General features: G+C 33.0%; 1 protein-coding gene across 6 annotated transcripts in view; it reads right to left on the bottom strand.

The window, feature by feature from the left end:
- Positions 1 to 24,509, bottom strand: part of CCDC171 (coiled-coil domain containing 171) — a 507,402-nt gene that overhangs the window by 217,917 nt on the left and 264,976 nt on the right. For all 6 annotated transcript variants that reach the window (XM_074282935.1, XM_074282936.1, XM_074282937.1 and 3 more), the window contains 2 exons: positions 8,540 to 8,766; positions 6,190 to 6,372 (listed from right to left, as the gene is read on the bottom strand). In XM_074282935.1, the coding sequence (XP_074139036.1) occupies positions 6,190 to 6,372; positions 8,540 to 8,766 (410 nt within the window). The remainder of the gene's footprint in view (positions 1 to 6,189; positions 6,373 to 8,539; positions 8,767 to 24,509) is intronic.

The raw sequence follows: 24,509 nt of genomic DNA, 5'->3' as shown, positions 1-24,509 counted from the left end.
CTAGCCTAATTGGCATATCTAGCAATTCTAACACTAAATTGAATAGCAATGGTGATTATGGACATCCTTATTTTACACCTGATAATAGAAAGGCAACTAACTAATCACAATTACAAATAATGCTAGCTCTAAGTTTTAACTAGATACTAATTATCATATTATATTATATCATATCACATATTTATTTATAGAATCTCTAATATTTTAACAAGAACAGATGTTACAGTTTTTCAAAAGATATCTACTTCTATTAATCTAATTATATAATTGTTTTTTTCTTGATATTAATATGATAAAATATTTATAATTTCTCTAATATTTAATTAGTACTATATTCTTCATAAAAATTCAATTTAATAATTACATATAATTGTAATTTTTTACTAATATTTCATTTAAAATATTTTTCAATATTTTGGGGAGATTGGTTTATAATTTGCATTCCCTACTTTAACACACCCAGGACTTTTTATCATAAAAATACTCATGTCATAGAAAGAGTTTGGTAGGATCCCTTCATTTATTTTTCAAATAATTTTTAAAAGATTAGAACTAATTATTCCTCAAATTTCTCAAACTAATATTTAATATTAATTTGTAAATCCATTTGGTCCTATTCCCTCAACCTGCTAAGAGTTCATAATATCTTTTTCAACTTCATTTTAAAATATTAGGCTACTTGAAGAACTTCCATTTGTGCTCAGTTACTTGGGGAAGTTTTTCTGAATATTTATCTATTTAAAGAACAAGTTTAATTGTCCAAAATCAAGTGAAATCACGGCTAACAATTTCTTTTACTTCTTTTCCACTGGTTATTATCCTTTTGTGTTTTTGATAGTGTTAACTTGATTTTCTGAGTGTTTTTTTTTAAACAATTTGGCTAATGGTTTGATACACACACACACACACACACACACACACACACACATTTAAAGCTCCTGATCTTATTTGTCCAATGGATTTTAGCTCTCAATGTTATTAATCTCTTCTTTTATAATCAAGATTCTACTTAGTTTTTTACTTGGTGAGGACTAATTTTAGTTTTTTATTCTTGAAATGATTTTTATTGTTTCTTGAAAGGCCTTTTAATATAATTTTATAGAAATTGTGGCCTATAAAAATACATTTAATATTTCAGCATTTCTGAATTTTCATGAAGTATTTATGCCTTAATAGAGGATAAATTTGCGTGGAAGAACATACCTAGGTAAAAAATATGTAAAAACTCCTTTCTACTCTCATTGAGTACTCTACAGAGAACTATTACATCTAATTTTTCTAAAAGTGAATTCAGGTCCCTTAGGTTTCATATTTTGATTCCTCTCAAGTTCTACCGTGCACATGATAGTGTTTTTTTCTTTTTCTTTCTTCTTTCTATTTTCTATTTGTTTTAAATAAATAAAAACTTTCCCCCCTCCCCCCCAGGCAAATGATGTTATATGACTTGCCCAGGGTCACATAGTTAGGAAGTGTTAAAAATCTGAGATCAGATTTGAACTCAGGTCCTCCTGACTTCAGGGCTGATGCTCAATCCACTCCCTCACCTAGCTACCCCCAATAAAACCATTAAAAAAAAAAGAAATGTTATACCTTTAGAGTATAAATGTTTAGTATTGATATTAATTCAAAGTTTATGGTAACTTTCAGCAAAAATATAGTTTCCCTGATAAACTCTTAATTCGTTGTATTTTTGCTGCACATTTGTATGAGATCATTGTTCCCATCCCTTTCTTTCTATTGTTACCAGATGTAAAATAGATTTTGCTGTATTTTCTTATTTTAATTGCATTCATATTTATGTTTCAAGTGTATTTTGTGTAAATAACAATGTTGGATTGTGTTTTATTTATTAGTCTATTCTATTTTTATGGAATATTATTGCTCTGTAAGAAATGACCAGCAGGATGAATACAGAGAGGCTTGGAGAGACTTACATGAACTGATGCTAAGTGAAATGAGCAGAACCAGAAGATCATTATACACTTCAACAATGATACTGTATGAGAATGTATTCAGATGGAAGTGGATATCTTCGAAAACGAGAAGATCTAATTCAGTTCCAATTGATCAATGATGGACAGAATCAGTTACACCCAGAGAAGGAACACTGGGAAATGAGTGTAAACTGTTTGCATTTTTGTCTTTCTTCTCTACCACCTATTTCCCTGTTAAGTGAAATACATGTCTCAACTGTGTGTATATTCTTGCCTTCTTTGACTGACAGATAAGAATAATAATAATAACAGATAAGAATAATAAGCTAAATTCTCAGAAACATCCCCAATACCCTCATTTTTGTTTACCTAAACTTTTACATTATCCTCTCTTATACCTTGATATATTTTTCTTTTTTATATTTCTATGAAGAGCAATAAGACATAAGAAAACCATAATCTTCTGCCTAATAAGACTTCCTATGACCCCTGATGAAGTTCATGGGGAACATGAATATCATCTCCCCTTATTAAAATGTAAGCAGTTTATTTAGTTCATTATGATTATTTATTCATTTTTTTGTTTCTCTTAATTCTTGTATTTGAACTTCATACTTGACATACATCTCAGACTTTTTCATCAGGAATGCTTGGGTATGGTGGTAACAAGAGCCTAAGAACATGACTTGTGGCATCCTGATTATTCTAATCTGTGACTAGGAGCCATTTCTTGGCTCTGACTTTCTTTTTCTAGGTAACATCTGGCCTGGCCTGGTGTGGAGATCTATCGCTTTCCCCCTTTTGCCTAGCTTCGGTGGCATGATTAAGCTCCTCCCAAAAAAACCCATTATTTCCATGCTAGTGTAATCTGGCCTCTCTTCAGTATCCTTTTGGAGTGGAAACCATCCCTCTGGATAGTCTATTTCATTAGAGATACATTTTTATCCCTGAAAGAATATACTCTATTTTGTTGGCTAAATTATTCTTTAGTATACACTTATATTCTTTGACTTCCAGAGTATTACATTCCAAACTATCATGTTCCTTTGGAATCACAGCTACTAAATCCTTTGTGATCCTAATTGAGACGATGTTACCTCAATTATTTTTGATTGCTTCAAGGATTCTTTTTCCTGCTGACTCAGAAGTTCTAGAATTGGGTTATAAAGTTCCTGAGTTTTCATTTTCATGTTTTATTGTTTGTTTGTTTGTTTGTTTGTTTTCAGAAGAACTGAGATTCTTCCTCTTTCCATTTAGTTCAATTCTTCTAAGAGAAGTGGACAGTTTTAAGATTTCTCAAAATACAATGTCTATGCCATTTTTTTATTATAGCTTTTGGATAGTCCAAAGATTCTTAAACATTCTTCTATATTTTCAGTTTTTTTCATTTGTTTTAATATTTCTTTTTATTTTATAGAGTCATGGAATTTTAACTCATTCTAATTCATTCTAATTCTCCATATTATTATTTGTCAGGGATTTCTAATTCTTATGCCAATCTGTTAATTCTTTTTCCAAATCATTATTGCATTCCTTTTATTTTTTTTCCCTCAAGTTTCAAGTTTTTATTTTTGGATTGATGTCTTTAATGTCCTAATGACCATAATAACCTTATGTTATAAGGTTCTTTTGTAATTTATTACTCCTTCCTCTTCTTCCTGACTTCAACTTTATTATGATATTCTGTGTATTTAAATGTAATAAATTAGACTACTATTAACCAACTGGAAAACTCAGAGTGATATAACTGCAAGTACCTTTTTAATCTGGAATTGCTACCCTAGTTATTCTGTTGCAAGTTCCAGACTGACCTGGAGGTTAGAACTATAATGTCACTCAACTACTGGGGTCAAAGCCTCAAATCTATTTGCTTCTGAATTTTTCCTCACTCAGTACATAGTTAAGAAGAGCATTCATCCATCCCCATCCTGGAACTGCTTCTCAATCTGGAATGAAAACCCTAAGTACAGATCTCCATATACGTTTACCCTGAATATTTAACTCAGAACTGGGTAATGAGTCACAAAGCTGCCAAATGATCTCAATTAAGACCAACTTGGACAAATTCGTTGTTCCACTAAATTTGCCTGGAACTGCTTTCTCTGGTGAAGAGCTTCAATCCTCTTTCAGTTACTGAGTGCTAGAATGCTCTGAATATCATACCTCAGGCCAGCTCTTGACCCCAGACTTAACACATCTCTTTGTCTTTAGTTCCATGCTGACCCAAGCTGGTAATATAACTCACTTGTGATTATTTCCTAGATTTCCCAATTAGGACTTGTCAGATGACTTTGCCAGATGAGTGGCAACTTCAAGGAAAATTGACTTTTTCAGGCCTTTTTCAACAAGTAAGTCTGTCATCATCTACGTTATCAAAGACAAATTAGCAGCACAAAAAACCTGGATTCCAATTCAGCTTTCCTACTCATAGTAAGTGTGACCTGTTCTCTAAGCCCAGCAACTCTCTTATCTAAATTAACAGATTCATCAGAAAGGGTTGGACTAAATGAACAGGAAGATCCCTTTATGATAGGATTACTAGGTGAGAACTCAGGCTGTCTGGACAGTGACAAGGTGAGAATTCAGGTTGTCTGGACAATTACAAGGTTGAGAACTCAAGTTGACTTGACAGTTCTCTGGCTCAGACCTTTGGCTTGGGCCTTTAAAGGGAGTTTACACCTTAGGAATTCTAAGAGGAGCACGCTCATTGGTTGGAGTACTTCTTCCCAGAAGCCCTTGCATTATCCCACACCCATTCTCTGGGAGGATAAAAGAGGACACCACTCCAGAGATAGGAGAAGACTCTGCACTACATCAGGCTTGACGCGGCTCTCTGCAGGAAGGGAAGTCACTTCTCTGGACAAGAGTTAACAGCAACTGTCTGGAGACAACGGTTCACTACAGGAAGAAGAATCTGTCCGAGAGATTTGAGTTGACACAGCAGATCTCCTCCCAGAGAGCGATTGGCAGTGCCTGGAGACAACAGCACTACACCTTTATCTCTTTCAAAAACCATAAGAGGTGGGTGGAAGAAGTGCTGCACCCTTTCAGTGCACCTTTGGTCATGTGTCATCAACTAAAATTATAATAGTTCAGTCAAGTATGGAGCAGTTATGCTAGGGGGTTTGTTTTATTATTATTTTTCCAATTAACAACCATTTATTTTCTTTCCTTCCCATTTAACAACAAAATAAATACACAAAGCCCTCATAAGAAATATATCCAGTCAAGCAAAGTACATTCCCTCACCCGACCATGTCTCATGTGCCAGTTGAATTCTTCCCCTCCTCTGGCAGTAGGCTGGCAAGGTGTTTCATCTTTAGTTCTCTGAAAAAATTGTCCCTGTCCCCTTTATCTTAATAGCAGTGATGATGAACCCTATTGGAGGCAATATGGGGAATTGCAAAGAACACTAATATTTGACTAAAAATCAAAGGGCTTAAATTCAAATAGTGCCAGATTTGGAGTATAAGTACACAGGTGCAAATTCAGTTGTGATCACTATATGACTGGGAAAAAATCACTAACCCTCTGAGCGTCATTTTCCTCCCCCATAAAAAAGAGGAATAAGACCACAGTGTATCTGAGGTCTTTTCTGGAATTCTAGAATTATGGTTCTACTGCTTGCTACTTATGTGACTTAAGGGAACAGTCTCTGAAATTGAATCTCTTCTGTAAAATAAAGATGGTTAAACAATAATAAAACTATCACTTCTATAGTACTTTGCAAAAGTTTGCCAAGTTCATTGAGTGAATAATAGCATTTAATCTATAACAACTCAGTAATGTATCATTATAGGTGTTATTATCCTCATTTTACAAAAAAGGAAAGCAAATCTCACTGAACAACTTTAGGTGACTTATCTTTACTAAATGTCTATAAAAAGCAAGAGGTTAGTTGTGAACGACAATCCCTATGACTCAAATCAGAAAAGGATATGATTTGTATCAATGGAAGAAATGCTTATATTAACAAAATCAAGTATAATTAAATGGAAAGAAAAATTCTTAAAGAAATAAAACTGCCTCTTCCCTCTTATTATGCATGGTTCCTTAAAAGGAGCCATTTTAAAAGATAACTTTTCTGAAAAAATATTATTCAGAAACACAAACAAAAAATTAAATTACACACTTGTATCACATGTATAGGTGTGTATATAGACATGCATATGCATGTATACAGCTATATGTATATGTGTATATAAATGAATGAAAGGAATGTCCAAATTACTCCTTCCAAATTGAATATACTTACAGACTGTTTAAATTCTTTTAATTGCATTTGGAGAATCTGGGCTTTATCAATCTCTTTTTTCATATCATGAACATTTCTTTTAAATTCTGTGACCTCTAAGCGGAGTGAACGACGTTCTACTTCTGCTGCATGCAATCTTTGGGTAAATTCATATATTTGCTTTTGCAAACACTCTATACTTTTCTGTTGGCAAATGGAAACAATTTTAGATTTTATTAAATTGACTACTTTACTATTGAATCAATAAGATTTGATATCTAAAAAACATTTTTTTAGTTAAAAAGAAAAATTTAAACTCTAAAAGAAATCCAAAAATCTAGATTCACGTTTACAAAATTTGAAAACATGAATTGTTTTATCTGAACAATCATTTCTGTGAAATAGCAAAAATGAAACTTAACCTTAATGTCAAGAAAACTTGAAATATAATGCCTCATATAATCCTGTTTTAATAAATTTATGAATTGTAAGCATTAATGATAAATTCTTATATTCTTGTCCTCTAGATACTTATTAAACACATTTTACTATCTAGCATAAAACTATTATATAAATAAGTTATGACAATCTGAATTAAAACTATGTCAAATGCAAAAATAAGAATACTAGACCTGTGCTTTCAATGACATAAGGAACTCCCATATTAGAAAACTCCCTCTACCCATGAAAGTCAGCACTTTCTCTTCAATTTCTATTCTAAGGAAGTTGCATTGATTATTGAGAGATTGTGTGTTTTACATATTTTGAGGCTAGCTCTTGGTGTAGTAGATCATTGGTGCCTGACATTGGTGCCATTCATAATAAGAATGAACAAAAAGCTTTGGAAGAAATAAAGCAAAAGGAAATATTTAAGAAAAAGAGATAATGACAAAATACTTCAGAATTCACAACCATATTTCTAGAAGTTGTCAACATTGGGTATTATCATACCTATTTAAGGGTATTATCATTATTTTAGATGTAATCATACCTATTTAGGGGTCAACAAAATTTGGCCAACCCAGCTGGCCAAATACAGCAATTTCTGGTTTTTGAAAAGCCAGCAAGCTAAGAATATTTTTTTACATTTTTAAATATAATGAAAAGTTATTTTAAAAACGATTTAATTAAAAAATATATAATATTTGCCATCTAAAGGTGAGAGTGGGGGAAGGGAAGGAAAAATTTGGAACACAAGGTTTTGCAAGGGTAAATGTTAAAAATTATCTATGCATATGTTTTGAAAATAAAAAAGCTTTAATAAAAATAAATGAAGATTAAATAAAAATAAAAATTATTTAAAATTCTTAGTTCCCAAGACAGTAAAACAGCAGGCCCAATTTGGCCCACAGATTTGCCAAATCATGACTGTACAACGAAGAAATCACATGTGAGAATAGAAAAGATGAAGGAATTAAAAAGCCAATGTATGAGAGTATAGAGGGCAAAAAGAAAAGTCTGTAATGATGATGTTAAAAGCTGGGGAGGACAGGAAAACAAACTATGAGCCCCATAATGAATTCTTTCAGAAAGATGTCAGTATAACCTATGGGCCAGACACCACGGATAATTACTATTATCATAATAATAGTTACATGCCAAGCACTACGCTAAGCACTTTATATCTAGAATAGATGATATAAATAATTTTTTTCTTTTTTTTAAATTAATTTTATAATTTTAACATTTTTTGACAGTACATATGCATAAGTAATTTTTTACAACATTATCCCTTGTATTCCCTTCTGTTCCGAATTTTTCTCCTCCTTCCCTCCACCCCCTCCCCTAGATGGCAGGCATTCCTATACATATTAACTATGTTATAGTAAATGATATAAATAATTAAGGCATAGCTGAAAGATGAAAGTAGGAGGAGGTGATAGAAATGACAATGAGAAACAAGTCCTCCAACTTACAGTGTATGTCAAGAGTGTATGAGAGATAATATCCAGTATTGGAGAAAATGCCTGAAATTGTGAAATTCAAATGAAAGTGGGTTCCAGAACAACTTTTATTTTTCTTTTTTTTATTAAGGCAACTGGGGTTAAGTGACTTGTCCAGGGTCACACAGCTAGGAAGTGTTAAGTGGATGAGGTTGGATTTGAATCCAGGTCCTCCCAATCCCAGGACCAGTGCTCAAACCTCTGTGCCATCTAGCTGCCCCTCATAATAACTTGAAGATGAAAAGAATGATCTTACTAGTTCTAAAACCAATTAAATAATTATACATTATATCATGATGCCTCCCAATGCAAATAAAATTCTCTAAACAATTCTGATCCAAAATTTAATTTGAAAGCACTGACTGAAAACAGCATAAGTATCATTATATTGTGAAAATATTCCTATAAATAATAAGTTAAATACCTACCATAATAGGCATAGGACCACCTACACCATATTTCAAGGCTTCTGTATTAACTTTATGAAGTCCTCTGGCCAATCTCTGAACAAGGGAATCCTTTTCCATATATGTAAAATTTCTACTACTTCCCCGTGGTATGTTCTCCATTGCCACGCTAATTTTATCCATAAGTTTTGCAAAGGAATTCTTGGCTGCACTTATAAGCAAATGTCCACAAAGCCTAGAATTTGGATCTTGGATTGGGGAAAGAAAGAGGGAAAAACATTAAAACTACTGCTTCTAATCTCCTACTTATTTTACAGCAATTTATTTCAAAATACAATGAATCAAATTTTCTTATGTGAAAAATATTCCAATTACTTCTGTAATCATCTACAGTCGTTCATCCAAATATGTATCTTCTTCTTGCTCTGTAAAATCCTTTCAATTAATTTAAAGCCTGGGAATTGTCCATTTTGATAGAATGGTGAAAATAACTAAGGTATTATATAAGCAATACACAAATAAGATTTCTTTCACTTTAAAGAATGTCATTTATCTATAATATTTGCAACCAAGAAATTTTAACACTGTTAGCTTTTAAATCATAACACCTTAAATTATTTCCTCTTTCCAACTAGTATAGCTGGGTACCTGAATGCCATACTATTTATATTCTGAGACAAGAGGATATAATTTGCCTTATTCAAAGGCAATTAAAATTTTACAACTACAATTACTTATTTCCCCACAGGACTTTAGTAATCATCCTTCTCATATAATGGACTTAAGGCCCCAGCACACCCAACATGTCCTGCTTACTGCTAGATTCGTCAGGTCTGTAATTAATAATTGTGTTTAATGTTGATAAATAAAATTGTCAGTGCTCCTTCTACTAATTGGTATTCCAGATAACAGTTAATAGGTTTATTTATGCCTTAATAAAAGTCTTGTAATTTAGTTTTCCCTCTACTAGGCAGGTCTTAATCTGTCATTACTTGTCTTATGATACTATCAGTATAAAATGACAACCATGGAAAGCCTTATTTACATTAAGCAGGATACTATTCTATACTTCAAGTACTTCTTGTTGCTGGAGCTACTTTAAACATTTACTTTAAATCTTGAATTAAGATTTCTGCAGTTTCAAAAACATAATAAAATTTTGCATTATAGGAATAGGACTAGGCTTTAAAGTGCAGGGTTTAATATTAAAGAATAAAACTAGTAACATTGATGCTACATCATATAATCCACCAAAATTTGTTTTTACTTAAAGTACATTGAATAATAAATTTTTGTATCTAAGAACCAACTGCTGTGTTTGCTGAATGAACTAATGACATCTTATTTCATACAAGAGAGAAAACATTCTTAAATTGACCTCATGTGCTAACCCTTAAACATTTCATACAGGTATTCTTTTCTTCATAAACTCATAAAACATAATAAGAATCAGTAACATTAGGGCAATGTTATAATTTTCTACTGTACTATTCATTTCTATTTAGTAATCATTTGAATTGTAGTTCTAAAAAATATATGTGGAATTCTATATGCTACATAAACCTATATAAAGTGTTATTAATAAAATCCATATCCACAGCATGTGAAAAATAGGGGTGGATTGTTTATGAATACTATATTAGGTAGTTCAAGAACAAAAAAGATATATTTTAATAGATTCTGTGCCAATCAAAATATATTAAATCAAACTTAAGACTCTCATCTAATACAATACACATTAGAAACACTGAATAAAAAGTTTATTAATAATAAATATATGAGTGGATGTTTATTCACATATATGTCTTGTTTATATTTGGCAACGATTGTATCTTGTGTTCTTTCCTTCAAATCCCTCATACTTTTCCAACAATTAACATAGCACATGTTCAATAAAAACTTCATTTCGAGGTGCTGAATTCTAGAATTAGATTTAGTCTGCTTGTTCTAAGACAGAAGATACAGAAACAAGGAGTAAAAGTTATTGAGCTCTTTCTAATAAGCAGTTATTAAGATCATTCTAATAAGGTCTGAAAGGAGGACAGACTAAGATGACGTGGGTCCTTCTTCACTAGACGTCTTCCACGTAGCAGTAAGATAAGCACTTGTTAGAGATAGTATAGAGGGGATTGTGAATCAGAGAGAGAATGGAATGAATGGCTTCTGTGATCCCTTTTCAGTACATTCTATACATTTCTATAAATCTCCATTATCCATAAGTATATCTGAATTAGCATTAAATAAATATATTAATAATAACAATATGATAAATATAATAATAAAATCAATTAATTTAAACTAAATGTTACAATCTCTGTCTCACATTATATAAAAGCTCAATTTCAAGTTTTGTTCAAGAGTTTAAATTTGAAATCAATGGTGCTACATTCAATTTTAATGAATAATTATATTAAAAAATCACAGACGTGATGAGAAGCCAGCTTGTCATCAAGAAGACTCAAATTTAGCTTCATATACTTTCTAGCTGTGTGACTCTGGGCAAATTACACTGAACCCTGTTTGCCTCAATTCCTCATCTATAAAATTAGCTAGAGAAGGAAATGGCAAACCATTCCAGTATCTTTGCCCAGGGACATGAAGAGTCCAACATGATGGATAATAGGAATAACCAAAAAAAAAAAAAAAAAAGTGTGTATTTGTAGATATACATTTACATACATGCACACACACAGAAACTTTCATTTGATTCTCCAAATAATGTTGTGATTCAGCCACTACTATCTATCATTGCCATTTTGCACAATCAAGAAACTGAGGCTGAATACCTTGCCCAGGGTTGTAAAACTAGTCAGTGTCTGATGAACAGTTTATATACCACTCTTTTTGACTCCAGTCTTGTTATCTGTGTATTCCATTATTAGGCTTAAAAACACTATATGTCTAAAAATTGAGTGATCACCTTTCTATTAAAATCTGATAATTGCTCCCAATTTACCTATTTCTATTAATAGCACTATTTTCGCAATCACAATCTTCTCTCTTCACCTACATCCAAATAGTTCCCCAAATCCTAGAGAGTTTACCTCCACAATCTTTTGCATTTATCCTTTTATTTCATTCCCGACTAATTACCTTTCACCTGAATGACTGTTGTTGCCTTGTACTAAATTCACAAGTAATGTTCTTCTCCATCCAATATTCATGCTTCAGCCTAAAGCAGTCTAGTGTAATGGAAAATGTATTAAACTTTAAGTCAGATAAGTATTCTTAGCCCTTAACATGTTATGTCATCTTAAGTCAAGTAATTTTTCTGAATTTAATGGTCCTTATCTGTAATAATAATTATAATAACAAAAGAAATCCAATTTATAATATCTGAAATTATAAAATATTTCCCTTAAATATTTTTGAAGAAGCTAGGGCAAACATTATGATCTACATTTTGTAAATAAGAAAATGAAACTCAAAAAAGGTTAAGTGATTTGCCTGCTCTAACACAACTTTTAAGTAATAGAGCCCAGATTCAAAACCCATTTGATTTTCAAAATCCTTGATCTTTCCATAAGACTTAAATAAGATAGCTTTTTTTTCCAGCTTGGGAATTATTAAAAGCATATTCTTATTTTCAATATGAGGAAATTAAATCTGCCTACCTTTAAAGGACATTCTAGCTCAAAATATTATTCTATAATTCTGTTAATCTACTAACTATATCAAAGAAAAGATTATTAAATGAACAAATTGGAGTAAAGCTTCCTGTTTGTCAGCACTCTAAAACTAAAAAAAAAATTTGCAGAGTAAATGATTATTTAAATATAGAAATCAATTAAGAATAACAGAAACATCTAGATATTTTGTTAAACTGGTATTACATGAATACATTTGAAGTTTTGCTAAAGATAACTCTAGCAATGCTTTAAAAAAATATATTGCCAACAATGACTAAAGCCTAAATTAGTATATTACTTTAAGCTTAAAGAGTGCATTCAATACAACACAACTATGATAGTCAATATAAATATTATTTTTGGTTTTTAGATTTGTAATGAAGAAAGTAGAGACTCTAAAACAAAATTCCTATAGAAAACCATTCTGAATTCAGACCCTTCTTTTAACAGCAACTGATTTTTGTAATAGTTTTAAAATATTTAACAATAAATTGTGAAACAGTACAAAAGTTACAGGAAGTATGAGATGTGGAATTTGAAGTGATTTTTTCCAGAGTCTAACTTTGGCATTCTATCAACTACATCATTAGTCATTGTGGGAGGTGCTATAGGAGATAGATAATTCAGGTAATACCTGACTTCAGGGAGCTTATAGCCCAATTCTGGGATTTAGGGCTGAAACAAATCTGAGAGTTTCTCTTATTCCCAGTTCTCATTATTTTAATGAAGAAAAAGGTCTAACAGGATTAATTTGCCTAAGATCATGGAAGTAATGAGTAGCCTAAGCAAATTTTACACTGACTATAAATCAAGTACTTCAGTCCTGTCTTTTCTGTTTTGCCCTTATGAATCCCTTTATTGAAAAATGATTTTTACCAATATTCACTTCAGTAGCCCCTCACTCCTGCTGATGATCCTACATAGATGGCTGTCATCTGGTTCCTCACTTGAGAACTACTAAAAAGAGGTGGAGAAAATCATGAAACTGGATTGACTGGATCCACTTAAGATGTATATTATTTAATCTCAATTAGATTCTCACTGCAGAAAAAAAAAAGGGGGCATTTTATAACTCCCTATTCAATTTACTAACCAATTCACCAAAGCAGCTTTTCTAAACTTTTTCATGTCCTCTCAAAGCTTCCATAGCTTTGCCATCCTGGGTGCACCTCTTAGCTAAAAATTCTGCTTAATATTTCACAATAAAAACTGACACCACAGGCCAAGAGCTTCCTCTTATCTCTTTTCACCTTCTTATTTCACATCACTCAGATAATTTCCAGGACAATCTCCTCCTTTAAAATCCTTTTTCACAATAAATAGCTCTCCTTGCTGAAGCAAACCACATCACATGCACTAAGGATCCCATTTCATTCCATATTCTCAAGCAGACTGCTTCTTCTATCATTCCTCTTGCCTCAGAAATTTTCAGTTTTATCAGTAGCCATAATAATAGATCACAGGTCCTGGAATCATATATACCGGCCATCAAAAGAACTAGGTTGCAGGCAAAAACATCATATCCAGCAAAATTATTCATAATATTCAATGAAAAAAAATGGACATTTAACAAACTTGCAAATTTTCAAGACTTTCTGTCAACTAAATCCAAACTCAATAGAAAATTTAATGTATAGGAACAAATATCCAAGAATAATTTCAAGGAATTTAATATGGGAAATTTTTTATAGTTTTTTTACATGAAAATGTATATAATATGTTTAAGATTGACATCAGATATGGGGCAGATCAAAAGAAAGATTCATACAAATGAGGTGCAGAGGAAGAATAAATACAGAGACATTAGAAGAGGGATGAGGGCATGGACCTACACTTAACACTGTACACCAAGATAAGATCAAAATGGGTCCATGATTTAGGTATAAAGAACGAGATTATAAATAAATTAGAGGAACATAGGATAGTTTACCTATCAGGAAGGAATTTGTGACCAAAGGAGAACTAGAGATCATTATTGATCACAAAATAGAAAATTTTGATTATATCGAATTAAAAAAGCCTTTGTACAAACAAAACTAATGCAAACAAGATTAGAAGGGAAGCAACAAGCTAGGAAAACATTTTTACAGTCATTTCCAAAATATATAGAGAATTGACTCTAATTTATAAGAAATCAAGTCATTCTCCAATTGATAAATGGTCAAAGGATATGAACAATTTTCAGATGATGAAATTAAAACTATTTCTACTCATGAAAGGGTGTTTCAAATCACTACAGACAAGAGAAATGCAAATTAAGACAACTCTGAGATACCACTACACACCTCCCAGATTGGCTAAGATAATAGGAAAAGATAATGACAAAAGTTGGAGGGGCTGCATTATTGGAATTGTGAACGAACCCAACCATTCTGGAGAGCAATCTGGAATTATGCCCAAAATGTTATCAAATTGTGCATACCCTTTGATCCAGCAGTGCTACTACTGGGCTTATATCCTAAAGAAATGCTAAAGATGAGAAAGGGACCTGTATGTGCCAAAATGTTTGTGGCAGCTCTTTTTGTAGTGGCTAGAAGCTGGAAGATGAATGGATGTTCATCAATTGGAGAATGTTGGGCAAATTATGGTATATGAATGTTATGGAATATTATTGCTCTGTAAGAAATGACCAGCAGGATAAATACAGAGAGGTTTGGAGAGACTTACATGAACTGATGCTGAGTGAAATGAGCAGAATCAGGAGATCATTATATGTTTGTGCCCACATTAGTACCCTGGATATCTTAGAATCAGCCAGAGTCAGGATAAGCAAGAGTCTTTATTCCTGGTCTTTTAGGGTTGCTGTCAGGGGATTAGATCTAGGAATCTCCACACCTCCTTGCTCTCTCTCCATAGCCATAGAATGATCCTCCTTCTCCTACTCCACCCAATGATCTCTCCTCCCTTCTCTCACCACACCCATAGATCAAGCCAGCATAGAGTTGAGTAGGGTCATCCTCCAAACATGTTAACAGATAATTGTTCAATTGGTAATTAGCCTTAAGTGCTAGGTTAAGTACATCTGCTCAGTTCTAGTCCTTTACAATTATACACTTCAACAACAATACTTCTGATGGAAGTGGAGAGAAGATCTAATTCAGCTCCAATTGATCAATGATGGACAGAATCAGCCACACCCAAAAAAGGAACACTGGGAAAAGAGTGTAAACCGTTTGCACTTTTGTTTTTCTTCCCCGGTTATTTTTACCTTCTGAATCCAATTCTTCATATACAACAAGAAAACTGTACGGTTCTGCACATATATATTGTATCTAGGATATACTATAACATATTTAACAGGTATAGTACAGCCTGCCATCTAGGGGAGTGGGTGAAAGGAGGGAAGGGAAAAGTCAGAACAGAAGTGAGTGCAAGGGATAATGTTGTAAAAAATTACCCAAGCATATGTTCTGTCAATAAAAAGTTATAGTAATAATTAAAAAAAAAAAAAAAGAAGAGAGGGATGAGGGCTTGTAGTTAAGAAAACTTAGCTTACATTGGGAATGGGTTAAATAGGCAACACTCATATATACCATGAAGAGTACAGCACCCTCTAAAACCTATAAAGAAATAAGAGGCGAGACATGGACTGAGAAGGAGTGCTTATAGGTAATATATATATATGTGTGTGTGTGTGTGTGTGTGTGTGTGTGTGTGTGTGTGTGTGTGTGTGTGTGTGTAAGGTTGTAGATGTATATAAATATACATATATACATATATATATTTTTGTGTGTGTGTATTATATATACATATATATGTGGGTCATTGTGGGGGACAGGTGTGTGTGTGTGAAAGAGAAAGATTGTATATGAATATGTGTATATATAAGTATATATGTCTATTAAATACATCTGTGCTTAACTTGGGGAAAGTGGGAGGAGGCAATGAATGGGGAAACAAAAATAAAGTTAAAAAAAGAGTTCAGGAGCCAACAAAAGAACAACCTACAAGGAAGCAAAAAAAGGATAAACATTGATGAATGTGATTATATTATATATCCTTTCTAGAACTGGAAATTTTATTGTTATATATTTTAAATCCTCCCTGATATTCTGCTGGGCACATGACAATGTTCTGTTTCGTATGATTTGGCTTGGTTTGATTTGATTTTTCTTTTTTGTCTTTCTTTTTTTCTATTCTTTTAAATAAGAAGAAAAAAATTTAAAAAATAAATAGAAGTTCAAAAACAGCTTAAAAAAAGAAATCTTCAACCTTCATTTCCTCATTGCTTTGCTAATGTCTACAAACATGCCAATGTTTTTCTCCATTCTTAAAAACTCTCCCTTAATCCATCTAACAATGCTTACTATAAACTATCTCCTCTTTTTTTGAAAGTAAATTCCTTGAGAAAGCCATCTACACTCAGTATGTCCACTTCCTTTCCTTCTTCCCACCCTTCTTTCCTCTACAATCTAGCATATTCAATTGAAACTGCTCTCTGTAAAGTCTCTTCTGCTTTTTCCTCAGTCCTTAGTTCCTGGACTTCTCTACAGTTTCTGACACTATCAAATATCCTCTTCTTAAATTCCCTGTTCTCTTGGTTCTCCTACCGGTCTGCCCACTCCCATTACTCCTTTCTGGATATTTCTCCAGGATGCTTACTAACCATAGATGGCCCTCAAATACCTGTCCTGGGTCCTTTTCTCTTCTCTCCTTATACTGTGTCATTGGTAATCTCAGGAGCATGCACACCAGTTATCATCAACCTATAGGTGATTGTCAGATGATTTATTAACATGTGACATCTTTCTAACCTTCAGGTATGCATCTCAACCTGCCTGTTATATATATCATACTGGATATTCATATTTTTGTTCATTTGTTTGCAAAAATGCCCCACTCTTCATGAACCTCTTTGGGATTTTCTGGGCAAAGATACTGGAGTGGTTTGCATTTTCCTTCTGCAGCTCTTTTTACAGATGAGGAAACTGAACTTGCTTAGGGTAACCAACTAGTGTTTGAGGTCAGTTTCAAACTCAATTACTCCTGACTCCCAAGTCCAGTGTTCTATCACTGAGCCACCTACCTGCACCCTGCATACTCATATGCATATTAAATGCAACATGTCCAAAACTAAGCTATTATTTTTGCTCCACAACCCTTCTCTCTTCTAAGCTTTCTTTTTATCATAAGAAGACCATCATCCTCTCAGTCAAGAAGGATGACAATCTAAGTGTCATTCTAAGCAGATATCCCTATAGCTAATCTATTTCTAAGTCTTGGAAATTCTACTTTTGAAGCATCTCATATAAAACTCTTCCCCTCTGAGACAGCACCATCCTGTTATAGATCATTGGTAATTCAAGCCTGGAAACTTACAACAGCCTCCTGATTAGCATTCTTGACTCAAGTCTCTCCCCACACATCCTACATTCTACTGCCAAAGTAAGCTTCCTAAATTACAGACCCAACTACATCGTCTATACCAAACAAACTCCAAAGGCTGCCTTATTACCTGCAAGATAAAAATAAAATCCTCTGTTTGATGCTTAAAGTTCTTCATAACCTATTACCTTCCCACCGTTCCAATCTTCTTACTTTTAACTCCTTTCCACAACACTGGGCTCCTTGTTTTCCCTCATATAAGGCATTATACCTATGCATTTTAAATGGCATAACTTCAAATCTGGACTGCTTTTCCTTCCTAGCGCTGCCTCCTGTTTTTCATGTTTCTTTTAAATGTCAGCTAAAATCCTACTTTCTACAAAAAGGAATATCCTGCCTACTTCAATGTTAAAAGCTCCAGTCTCGAGGCAGCTAGGTGGTACAATGGATAGAGCACTATCCCTGAAATTAGGAGGACCTGAGTTCAAATCCAGCCTCAGACACTTAACACTTCCTGGCTCTGTGTCACCCTGGGTAAGTGCAAGTCACTTAACCCCAATTGCCTCAGCAGCAAAAAAAAAAAAAAAAAAAAAAAAAAAAAAAAAAAAAAAGCTCCAGTCTAAGACTATTTCTAGTTAATGCACATATTTGTTTGAATGTTGGTTTCCTCATTCAAATTTGAATACCTTTATAATAAGAACTGTTTTTGCCTTTTTGTATCCCAAATATTTACCACAAAATGTGGCATCTGTTAATGCTTCATAAATGCTTGACTGCCAATGGTTAACAACAAACTTTAAAAAGAAGACTGTAAATAAAACCATGTATCTCCATTTGATACTGTTTTGTAAAATACATAATAAATTCTACATGTTACTATCAAAAAGTGTCTTGTTTGTGCTTCCTTCTATTCTTTTATTTTATTCTTTTGTGTATTTTAAAACATGTTTAAATGGCCCTTTTTTGGTTATAATTGCTGCTCACCTCCACTCTCCCCCTTTACCTCTCTCAAACTAAAAAACTGAAAAAAGAATTCATACTGTGATTATGTTAAAAAATGAATGTCTCCGTCAACTTCATTCTGTATTATTTCATATAATGCAAAATTTTCTAAAATCATCCAGTTTATGATTCTCTAAAATCATCCATTTTATATGATTATATTTATTATATTATTATACATTTTATATGATTATATTTATTATATTATTATATTATGTTTATATTTATATTTCATTGCATTTATATACTACAATCCATTCCAACCACTTCATAATTAATGAGCTATCTCCTCACATTCTAAATTATTTTCCTTTTAACTGTCTCTTTTAGGATAAGACACTTAGTATAATGGGCCTCAATGCCTTTTCCTTGTCTTTGTCCACTCTTCATACCTTCTAATGTGATATTGTTGTCATCTACAAGACTTTATGAACAAGCCTATGCATTTCAGAGAAGACTTAGGTTCATCTGATGTCCACTCCTTCATCCTTTCCCCCATCTTTATATACTCTTCTTCTAATATAATTGCCTTCAGAACTACCAAGTTCTCTTTCTTCCTTTTTGCACTATCATATTCCTTTGACTCATCCTTCTCTTTCCACTATTCACATGATCAGAACAAACCTGAACTATAGTACTCTGTTTTTCTAATCCTTCAATATTTTTTGAATACGTTAAAATTCTTGAGGGATAAATTTTTTGTCTTTTTCCTCAGGTACAATTAGCACTACATTATCACGCAATCCTTTCCAACTGCTCAAATAAATTTACCTAAGTTTCTCCAGATTCTTGTTTTTGTATTTCAAAGTTTCTCCTCAGTCTTTTCATCAAATATGCTTAAAAATCCTCTTCATATAAAGATACATTTGTTATATCTCATATTAAATTTAGTTTTCTAGAGAAAGTTATCTTTCAATCAACAGACTGAAATCTTCTTATAATATTGTATTCCAAGATGTGCTTTTGGGTTTTTTTTTTTAAAGAAATTGTCAGGTTGGGGTAGTGCCAAGATGGTGGAGAATGGGCAGGACATGGCCTGAACTCTCTGCAGCTTCTCTCAAAATCAACATAGATCAAGCTTCTGAATGGATCTAGAGTGACACAACACACAAAACATTGGGAGTATAATAATTTTCAACCTTAACATATCTTGGAGGGACATCAGGAAAGGTCTAATAGGGCAGCGAGGAATACAGCCCAGCACAGTCACAATGAATAGAGGTCCATGGAAGAGAGGCTGACACAAGAGACCTTTAGCCAAAAAACAGTAGCATTGGTTACTCTATCCTAGTTCAGAAGGCCAGTGGACCAGCAGACCAGGTGTGGGACCTCCAGTGCAACTAGAGAAAGCAAAGTATGAGCCTCTGAACCCCAACATAACAGACAGGCCCATTCAGTACAGTGGGAAAGCCTGAGCACCATCAGCCCCAGCTCCAGCCCCAGCCCAGTGTCAATGAAAGGCCTCTGAATCCCTACAAAAGGGCATGGGACAATTTCCCTCATGCCTACGAGCAGAGCTCAACTCTTAAAAATGAGCAAAAAAACCCAAAAAAGCTTTTAACTATAGAAAGCTACTATAAAGACAGGGAATATCAGAACACAATCCCAAAAGAGGACAACAAAGGCAAAATATCTTCAGGAAATACCTCAAAGGGGGGAAATATGAACTGGTCTCTACGTCAAAAGGATCTCTTGGATGAGTTCAAAAAGAATCTTATAAAAGAGAAAGAAGAAAAATCAGGTAAAAGAAATGAGTGTTATGCAGGAAAAGTATGAAAGATTTGGGGGGAGGGGAGAGCCAACAGCTTAGGAAAAAAAAACAGAAACTGAATTAAGACAACAATTCCTTAAAAATAAATTTGACACAATGGGAAAACATATACTGAAGAAAATATTTTTAAAATTTTTTAAAAATAGACTTTGCAAACTGGAAAGAGAAAACAACTTCCTGAAAAACAAAACTGGCAAAATGAAAAAACTCCTTAAAAATTGAATTGAAAAAAATTGGAAAAAAGTTCAATTTGCCAAATGCAAAGGGAAATAAAAAAAGCTAGCTGAATAAAATAATTCACTAAAAATCAGAACTGGACAAATGGAAGCAAATGACTCAATGAGACATCAAGAATCATTCAAACAAAACTGCTAAAAAAAAAAAGAAGAAGAAAATGTAAAATGCCTCATTGGAAAAACATCTGACCTATAATACAGATCCAAGAGGGACAATCTAAGGATTATTGGAGTACCTGAAAGCCAAAAGGGGAGAGAAAAAAAAGAGCCTTTTAAAAAACATCTTTTTTTAAAAAAATCAAGGAAAACTGCCCTGATGTCCTAGAACAGAGGGTAAAATAGCCACAGAAAGAATCCATTAATTACCTCCTGAAAGAGACCCTAAAATGAAAACTCCAATGACTATTGTAGTCAAATTCAAGAATTATCATGGAGGATCAATCAAGGAGGAAATCAAGGAGGAAATACTGCAAGAAAATAGAAGGAAGCAATTCAAATACCAAGAAGACACAATCAGGATTACCCAGAACCTAGCAGCTTCCACTTTAAAGGAACAAAGGGCCTGAAACAATATATTCCAGAAGACAAAGGAACTTGGAATGCAGTTAAGAATCAACTATTTAGTGAAATTAAGCATAATCATTCAGGGGAAAAGATGTACATTCAGTGAAATAGGAGACTTGCAACCATTTTTGATGAAAAGACCAGAACTGAACTAAAAATTGAATTACAAATCTTAAAAGAAGCATAAAAAGGTAAAAAAGGAAGGGAAAAAAAAACAACAACATGTTTTAAGGTTTAAATGTTTATATCCCTATATGGGAAGATGATACATAGAAGTTTTAAGACTGTATCTTTCTTAGGGCAGGTAGAAGGGGTATACTTAAAGGAACTTAAGTTGACTGTAAAGTGATGATGTAAAAAAGAAATCAGGGGTAGAAAGGGGGCTGTACTGGGAGAACAGAAAGGGGAAGATAAAATGGGATAAATTATATCACATAAAGAGACACAAAAGAGCTATTACACTTGAGGGAAAGAAGGGACAAGGATAAGCATTGTTTGAACCTTAATCTCATCATATATGGCTCAAAGAGGGAATAACATACATACTTAATTTGACATAGTAATCTGTCTTGCCCTACAAGTAATGAGAAAGGGGAAAGCTTAAAAAAAAAAAGATGGGCAGAAGTAGAAGAGGAAAAGGATAAGGAAGGGAGGGAATTAAAAAAAAGGGCAAATTAAAGGAGGTGATGGGTAGAAGCAAGACACTGATAAGAAAGGAAAGGCACGAGAAAAGTATATCTTGGGAAAAATAGGATGGCATGAAATACAGAGGTAGTAATTTTAATTGTGAATGTGAATGGGATGAATTCTCTCATAAAATGGAAGCAGATAGCAGAATGGATTAAAAGCCAAAATCCTACAATATGTTGTTTCTAAAAAACACATTTGAAGCAGAGTAATATATATAGAATGAAGGTAAAAAGCTGAAACAGAATCTACTGTGCTTCAGCTGAAGGAAAAAAAAAAAAAAAAGACGGGGATAGCGATCTTGATTTCAGATCAAGCAAAAGCAAAAAACAGACCTACTTAAAAGAGATAAGGAAATGATACCTTGCTAAAGGGTACTATAGATAATGAAATATCAATACTAAATGTATATGCACCCAATGATATAGCATCCAAATTCTTAGAAGAAAAGTTAAGTGAGTTGCAGTAAGAAATAGGTAACAAAACTATATTAATGGGGGATCTCAACTTCCCTCTCCCAGAACTAACCCCAAAATAAATAAGAAAAAAGTAAAGAAGGTGAATAGAGTTTTAGAAAAGTTAGGTATGATAGACCTTTGGAGAACACTGAATGAAGATAGAAAGGAATATATCTTTTTCTCAGAGGTACATAGCAGCTACACAAAAATTGACCATGGGGCAATAAAAAATTGAGCAAAGGGCATAAAAGCCTCACAATCAAATGCAGAAAGGCAGAAATAGTAAATGCATACTTTACAAATCACGATGCAATAAAAATAAAGGACCATGGAAAAACAGATGAAAAATTAATTGGAAACAAAATACTCTAATTCTAAAGAATGGTTGAAACAACAAATCACAGAAACAATCGATAATTTCAACCAACAGAATGACAATAATGTGAAAACATACCAAAACTCATGAGATATAACTAAAGCATTGTTTCAAGGTTGTCCATTTTCACCACTATTATTCATTGATGGTTTTGTTTGTTTGTGTTTTTTTGGGGGGAAGGGGGAGTTGCTTAGGCAATTGGAGTTAAGTGCCTTGCCCAGGGTCATACAGTTAGAAAGTATTAAGTATCTAAGTCCAGATTTGAACTCAGATCCTCTTGAATTCAAGGCTGGTGCTCTATTCACTGCATTCTCTAGCTGCCCCACAAAAAATAGATTTGAAAAATTCAAAGAATATTAAGTGCTAATGGGTTGGCCAAGCTAATAAAATAAAAATGACAAATTAGCAGGACAAGGGACAGTCTACTTCTCAGATATGTAAAGAAGGGATGAATTTATGGCCAAAGAAGAACTAGAAAACATTACAGAATGCAAAATGGATAATTTTGATTACATTAAATAAAAAAGATTTTGTACAAACAAAATACAGACAAAATTAGAAGGGAAGCAGAAAGTTGGGGGGGAAAATTTTACAATGTTTATGAAAAAAGTCTCATTTATAAAATATACAGAGAATTGTATAAGGATACAAGCCATTCCCCAATTGTAAATGATAAAAGGATATGAACAATTTTCAGGTGAAGAAATTAAAGCTAATTTTAATCATAGGGAGGAAAAATACTTAAGACAATTCTGAGGTATCACTTCATACCTCTCAAATTGGCTAAGATGACAAGAAAATATACTGATAAATGTTGGAGAGGATGTGGGAAAACCAGATACTAATACACTGTTATGACCTTATCCAACCATTCTGGAAAGCAATTTGGAACAATACTCAAAAGGGCTATAAAACTGAGCATATTTTTTGATCCAGCAATGTTTCAGGGTCTTTATCCCAACAAGATCATAAAAAAAGGGAAAAGAACCCACATGTGTAAAAATGTTTTAGCAACCCATTTTGTAGTGGCAAGGAATTGGAAAGTGAATATAAGCCCATCAGTTGGAGAATGGCTGAATAAGTTATGGTATATGAATGTAATAGAATATTATTGTATAGGAAATGATGAGCAGGCTGATTTCAGTAAAGCCTGGAGAGATTTACATATACTGATGCTAAATGAAGTGAGTAGAACCAACAGAATATTGTAGGCAGCAACAACAAGATTATGTGATGATCAATTGTGATGAGCCTAACTCTCTTCAATAAGAGGTGATTCAAGACAATTCTAGTCCAAAATTGAAAACTATGGAGACTAAATATGGATTGAAGCATAGTTTTTTCACATTTTGTGGCTGTGGTTGGTTGTTTGCTTCTTTTTTCTAAACTTTTTTTTTTTCCCCTTTTGATCTGATTTTACTTGTGTAGCATGACGAATATGGAATTATGTTTAGAAGAATTACACGTTTAACCTATATTGAGTTGCTTGCTGTTCAGGAGAGGGGAGAGGAGAAGGGGGAAGAGGGAGGGAGAAAAATATGGAACACAAGGTTTTGCAAAGGTGAATATTGAAAAACTATTTTTACATATATTTGGAAAAACAAAAAACATTTTAATTAAAAAAAAACAACAAAAATAAAAACAAAAGCCTTGATTTGTAGAATAAAAAATTGTCTTAAAAGCTCTCTTCTATTGCAATGTTTCCCAAGAATTTGTTACAACTATAAAAAGTCTATTAAAGACATAATGTTAAAAAAAAAAAAAAAAAGTTATCAGGTGTTAGATGATCCAGACTATGTTTGTGAACTACTTCTTAAACCACTTGTGATACTTGAAATACTTCTTTCTGAATGTTCAATTTTATTATTATTTTTTTTAATGTGGGAGACTTGGAGTTTGGCAATAACATTCCTGGGTCTTTTCTCTTGAGGTTTCTTTCAGAA

Source organism: Sminthopsis crassicaudata, chromosome 1 (genome assembly GCF_048593235.1).
Source record: "Sminthopsis crassicaudata isolate SCR6 chromosome 1, ASM4859323v1, whole genome shotgun sequence".
In the NCBI taxonomy this organism is placed as follows: Eukaryota; Metazoa; Chordata; class Mammalia; order Dasyuromorphia; family Dasyuridae; genus Sminthopsis; species Sminthopsis crassicaudata.
This window is presented reverse-complemented; position numbering and strand designations above follow the sequence as displayed.